Source organism: Neoarius graeffei, chromosome 2, assembly GCF_027579695.1.
Source record: "Neoarius graeffei isolate fNeoGra1 chromosome 2, fNeoGra1.pri, whole genome shotgun sequence".
In the NCBI taxonomy this organism is placed as follows: domain Eukaryota; kingdom Metazoa; phylum Chordata; class Actinopteri; order Siluriformes; family Ariidae; genus Neoarius; species Neoarius graeffei.
In genome coordinates, this window is record NC_083570.1 from 14211917 (window position 1) to 14218530 (window position 6614).

General features: G+C 40.7%; 1 protein-coding gene across 1 annotated transcript; it reads left to right on the plus strand.

The window, feature by feature from the left end:
* The first annotated feature begins 3315 nt into the window (after positions 1-3315).
* On the plus strand, positions 3316-4059 carry LOC132881424 (E3 ubiquitin/ISG15 ligase TRIM25-like). Its single transcript, XM_060913877.1, has one exon. It carries the CDS (start codon positions 3406-3408, stop codon positions 4018-4020), a length of 615 nt encoding a protein of 204 aa, XP_060769860.1. The 5' UTR covers positions 3316-3405; the 3' UTR covers positions 4021-4059.
* The last annotated feature ends 2555 nt before the right edge of the window (positions 4060-6614 follow it).

Below are 6614 nucleotides of genomic sequence, written 5' to 3' on the forward strand. Positions count from 1 at the left end.
GAAACAAGCCCTTATGCATCGGGTCGGCCACACCCCAGAGCGGCACCATCAGTGGTTCTGCACATTCACTGTGGAGGGGGTGAACCAGCCATTCGCATGCCCCCAGCAGCTCTGCGATGCCTGCCGTTGGTGGTTGTGGACAGAAGAGTGTGATGCCGATGACATTATTGATTTCTATCATTGAGAAAATGCTGAAAGAGACACAGTATGAATTCCTTCACAACATGTGTGATTGTGTATGTGGTCTATTTGAAGTCTTTGGGGTGGTTGTGGTAATGGGACACTGGTGTGAACAATCAGAAGCACCGGGAAGCTGAGTGTGTAAGAGCTTGGGAATTTGATTCCGTGTCGGCCATGTTTGGATGTGAAGTGTGCTCATGGGAGTTGGAATCTCCTGCTGACTCTGGTGTGGATGTGACCGAGCCCCTGGAACCCAATGCAGAGGATAATTGGAATAATGCTGAGATAATGTTGAGAGATTATCACTCCATTACAGTTCAGCAATCAAAACTGTAAATACAAGGAGCAATGAATCAGAAAAGCTTTGCACTAAGCTCGGTATATTTATCAGGACAGACTACAAGGGTCTGAGGCTGTTGGCTTGGAACAGGATGTCGGTGATGTGCACTTTAAACAATGCTAATCTGTTTTGCTAACTTTCCGTTGCTTGTTAGCTCCATTATCAAACCTGGTGATTTACAGTAAAAACAACATTCACTGAGAAAAATATTTAAGGAAATGTTAATCATTTAATAATATTATACACTTAATGTATTGCTATAATTGAGACAGTCAGTAGACAGATAATATAATGAGATGCAGACAGAAGAACAACACATTACTGCGAATCATTTTCATTTCCTCTGAGATTACATTATAAGTTTGTCAAAGTGATATGGTACAGTGATCATCAATGTGTAAAGCTGTAAAATGATATGTGAAAATTAAAAAATGAGACACAGCAATTATAGCAGTTGTTTACGATAATGCAGATGTTTTTCAAAATAATCTTCTGATCTATATTTTTATATAATAGTCACCTTTATAATATTAAATTTCCTACAGAAATGATTCATATTGCATCTTTATTGGACTTAATCTAGATATATAAAAGTAAACCTGTTCATTTTAATTTTAAAAACATCACATCATTAATATTTTATTTTGGATCATACAATCTCACAGTCAATCTTGAAGAAACCAGCCTGAACCCAGCGTCTCGAGCAGACCTGGGCATTTTACGGCCCGCGGGCCGCATCCGGCCCTTTGGTTCATTCTGACCGGCCCGCGTAAGGTTAACTAGAAATTACAAAATAAATGTATTTTCTAATTTTACCCCATGCATGGACTGAATGGGAATTGCTTTTATTTTTTAGTTGTGTTCAACAAAAACGCAATGCGCACGACATGAGCATGACATGAAATCCCACGAAACCTGATCCCGCGATAACTACTTCCGTAATTTGTCCAGACCAACCACAAACTTGTACGTCATCCTTCAAACGGTCCAGCCAATCACATAGTGTGACGTCACCAGCAGGCGCCGGAGCCCGAGCCGATCTGTAGATCTGATACCTACACCGAATCGACGTCGTTGCGAGCAGATCACAAGAAGACTTTAGCCCCCAAAATGTCAGCAAAAAGAAGAAAGGTAGATGCCGAATGCAGGTAGGGTTGCCACCCGTCCCGTAAAATACGGAATCATCCTTTATTTGGCAATTAAATCTTGTGTCCCGTATTGAACCAATATGGGATGCGATTTGTTCTGTATTTTCATAAATGTCCAATACACATGTCTGTCTCACACATCAACACTAAATCTAACAATAATGAACAAAATAAAACAGGAAATACTACGTTGCGGGATCTACCCAGGACACAAACCCCTCCACTCTGTGTCACGCTCTGTGCGTCTGTGCCTGGCTGCCTGTGTCACTGCGTGTGGCGCTGTCACGGTTGCCTAGAGACAGACAACACACACCCAGGCCCGTTTCAAGCTATTTGGGGGCCCTAGGCAAAGGGGGATCTGGGGCCCATAATTATCCCCCCCTCGACGAAAGGCCTTATGGCCTCAAAGTCACTTGTGCTGATATAATATTATTAATCAACATTATTTCTTCAGTCTCACATGTTTTTCACTCCTTCAGGTTATTGTGTGTTATTGTGACTCTCGTTGATTCTTTATACCCTGAACACACACCGCAGTTTTGTCCTGTTGTTGGTATTTGTTTCCTGCTTTCATACAAAACTCCAGAATTAATGGCACCCTTCATGAACAGAATAATGCATGCCGATAAGAGATATTCATTTTTGTGGCGTAAAAAGTGACTTCCTTGTGTACTTCAGAATATTCAAATGCATTCTTCCCCATCAGCCTCTCTGATTTCAGACTCCCTTTCCTTTCTTTCATTCGTCTTCTTTTGGCAATCAAATTCCACATGTCTCTGTTGATATCCAGGTCTTTTCTTATTTGATGAGGGATGATGTTCTCACATGCATCCTGGCAACTTTCTTTTCCAGCTTCCCAGATGGTCTCTACATCCATTTCCTTTCCATTATCGATGTCACTGAGAACCTGTTCCTTTGAGTTATGCCAAATCTCTTAGCTCAGTTGATTGAAATCGACACCACTTGTAGATGATTTTCCTTACAGTGGAATTATTAATTTCTCATCGAGATATTTTTCAATCCCTTGCCAGATTCATTGGTACCTGCAACACTTTTCTGAGGTCCTTTGGGAGCTTTTTAGATCTTGGCATGATGAAACCACACACTTCAAAAGCAAAGAGAATGCCAGACCCTAGATGGCAGGTTTAAATAAGACAGGTTCCATCTGCACGTCCAGCTGCAGGCGGTTCTAATCAATGGCACCTAATCTGGAACACCTGGTTCTAATTTTATGGACTTGAAAGTATGATAAATGTAAGGGTGTACATACTTTTTTCTAGGGTGTCCTGACTTTTTTATTTATATATATTTTTATTTAAATTAAGAAAATGCGGATAAAATATCGATTTTATGTGTTGTTTATTGGAGTATATCATGTTTATCTACAAGCATTGTATCAAAGAGGGTGAAATATTTGCTTGTTTAATGTGTTGAGAAAAGTCAACAATTTCACAATTTCCATGGGATGTACTTATTTTTTTCACATGGCTGTACAGAATGTTATATTGTGCAGTTTGGAGGTTTATATTTTGCCTCAGAAAAAACTGTGTCCAAGAAATGGTTAACAGAGGAACATTCATGAACTCTGTCTTTGCGCTCCTCCTCCTCACTCTCTCTCTCTCTCTCTCTCTCTCTCTGTCATACACAGACAACCAGGAAATGACTTCGCATTTCAGAGGAAAAGAAACTTAGAGACTCTCTCTCTCTCTCTGTCTCGCAGTGCGTGAGTTCAGGAAAATGGCTGAGGCCAGTATTTCAGTAGATCAGCTTTCAGTGGACAAGTTCCTCTGTTCAGTGTGTCTGGATCTACTGAAGGATCCAGTGACGATCCACTGTGGTCACAGTTTCTGTAAGGTGTGTATTAATGACTGCTGGGATCAGGATGATAAGAGCGGAGTTTATTGCTGTCCTCAGTGCAGAGACACTTTCACTCCAAGGCCTGTTCTACACAGAAACAACATGCTGTCTGAAGTGGTGGAGAAACTGAAGAAGACTGAAGTCCAAGCTGCTTCTCCTGCTCACTGTTACGCTGGACCTGGAGATGTGGAGTGTGATTTCTGCACCGGGAGAAAACACAAAGCCGTCAAGTCCTGTCTGATGTGTCTGGCCTCCTTTTGTGAAACTCATCTGAAACCTCACTATGAAGTTCCAGCTTTGAAAAAGCACAAGTTAGTCGAAGCTTCTGGAAATCTACAAGAGATGATCTGCTCTCAGCATGATGAAGTGTTGAAGATCTACTGTCGTACTGACCAAAGCTTCATCTGTTATCTCTGTACGATGCATGAACACAGAGGTCATGACACAGTCGCAGCTGCAGCGGAAAGAACTGAAAAACAGGTGAGAACGTTTTAGAAACACTTTCAGAACGAATTCATCCTAATTTTACTCGTGTCTACAATCAGATGTTTTAATCTGGTTACAAATTAATCGAAGGTTTAAAAATGTTACGATTGTTTGTTCATCAGAAAGATTTGCCAATGAACTAAAAGATTTTTAAAGTGTAATATAACATCATTAAAGGTAGACTGACTTTCAGATTTTTCGAATTTAGGCCATAAATAGAATTTTCCCTGACACCCAATTATGTTTTTTTAGTGGACAAAAAGCTACTGAACTCGAATCACAGACTTCAAATTTTATTACTTTTTTCCCTAAAAGAACAATTCATGAATTTAGAGCCCTGTGGCCCTAAATTCTCCGCCATTTTTTTCTTGCCTCACCGTGAGCTAAACCAAGACACTACGTCACGCATGACATGGTGGGGTTTCTCCGTTCGCAACACATTGTGGGATACAAAGTTGCAATCTGAGATAACAATGGAACATGTGACTGCGCGCTTGAAACATGGAAGACCGACTACAGTAACAGGAAGTGAGAAGAAAAGACTCTGTATTGGGAAGGAATGGAAACGCGGGACCAAACTAATTGCGTTTAACACCTTTTGATTTAATTACAGCATTCAGTCTTTTGGGGTTCACACCTGCCATCAATTAAAAGGACTCTGATTAACCCCAAATAAAGTTCAGACATTGACTCAGTTGCATCCTGCAGTAAAAGCCAGGATTCACAGACAGCTTACAAAGTATCACAGGGATCTCATTGTTGAAAGGTATCAGTCAGGAGAAGGGTACAAAAACATTTCCACAGCATTAGATATACCATGGAGCACAGTGAAGACAGTCATCAAGAAGTGGAGAAAATATGGGACAACAGTGACAATACCAAGAACTGGACATCCCTCCAAAATTGATGAAAAGACAAGATGAAAACTGGTCAGGGAGGCTGCCAAGACGCCTACAGCAACACTGAAGGAGCTGCAGGAATTTCTGGGAAGTACTTGTTGTGTACTACATGTGACAACAATCTCCTATATTCTCCATATGTCTGGACTGTGAGGTAGGGTCAAAGAAAAACATCCAGGCCCGGCTAAATTTTGCAAAAAAATATGCATCAACTCTCCCAAAAGCATGTGGGAAAATGTGTTATGGTTTGATGAAACCAAGGTTGAACTTTTTGACCACAATTCCAAAAGGTATGTTTGGTGCAAAAACAACACTGCGCATCACCAAAAGAACCCCATACCCACGGTGAAGCATGGTGGTGGCAGCATCATGTTTTGGGGTTGTTTTTCTTCAGCTGGAACAGGGGCTTTCGTCAAGGGGGAGGGAATTATGAACAGTTCTAAATATCAGTCAATTTTGGCCCAAAACCTTCAGGTGTCTGCTAAAAAGCTGAAGAGGAATTTCATCTTTCAGCATGACAATGACCCCAAAAAAGTTTTGGAACGGCCCAGCCAGAGCCCAGACCTAAATCCAATTGAAAATCTGTGGGGTGACCTGAAGAGGGCTGTGCACAAGAGACGCCCTCGCAATCTGCCAGATTTGGAGCGCTTTTGCAAGGAAGAGTGGACAAATATTGCCAAGTCTAGATGTGGCAGGCTGATAGACTCCGACCCAAAAAGACTGAATGCTGTAATTAAATCAAAAGGTGCTTCAAGAAAGTATTAGTTTAAGGGTGTGCACACTTATGCAACCAACTTATTGTATGTGATTTATTTTATGTTTTTCCCCCCAAACAGATTTGTTTGTTTTTCTATTGAATTGTCCAGGTTATAGGTCACATTAAAGGGGGGAAAAGTTTTGAAATGATTTATCGTGGTCTCATTTTTTTTGGATCAGAAAAACCTATCATTTCAACGGGGTGTGTGGACTTTTTATATCTCTATCCTATCACTCCTTCAATCAAACTTTAGGGATTTCTTTTTTCTCCTCGGGATCATGTCTGAAACGGGTGGGTTATACAGGAAATTCACGAGGTTATACTAACGTCGAGTTTAGGAAAGTCTATTAGTGGCATTACAAAGATAGTGGAGGGTTCGTATTCCCCAAACTATTACTTCTGATCACTACGTTTGGCAAAAACATTATCAAACACAAAAATCAAAAAGATGAACGTAATGGTTTCATGATATAGTGGACACTGAAACAGGCAGGCGGGATCAATGTCACGTTCATTTTTATTTTTTAAACTGTCTCTTAACACAAAACACGCTTTTCAGCAGTTTCAAAATAAACTATGTGCCACAGTACCGATGTGATTTCAGCCAGAGGAAGAGATCCTCACTGCACACACACACACACACACAGCACAGGCCTCACTCTCCATTCACAAACCAGTGCTTGCCCACGCCCCCACTGCCACAGTGAAAAACAACCGTATACTGTCTTGCTCAGTGAAATACAGTGCACAGTATGATAGTGAATCGAGAGGTTGTTCACCAGAAGTTGTGCAATATAGGTGTATCGTCTAATTACACACATTTTCACTCAGCGGTCTTCACCATCGCAATGATAAAAAAAGGACCTTCTATGAAAACTATCTAATGCACAGGAATAATATTTACATTGTGAAATCAATACATAATTTTCATTATGTCTAACAAATAT

Excerpts from the sequence above, each read along its gene's own strand:
- LOC132881424 (XM_060913877.1), top strand. The coding sequence starts at position 3,406 with ATGGCTGAGGCCAGTATTTCAGTAGATCAGCTTTCAGTGGACAAGTTC.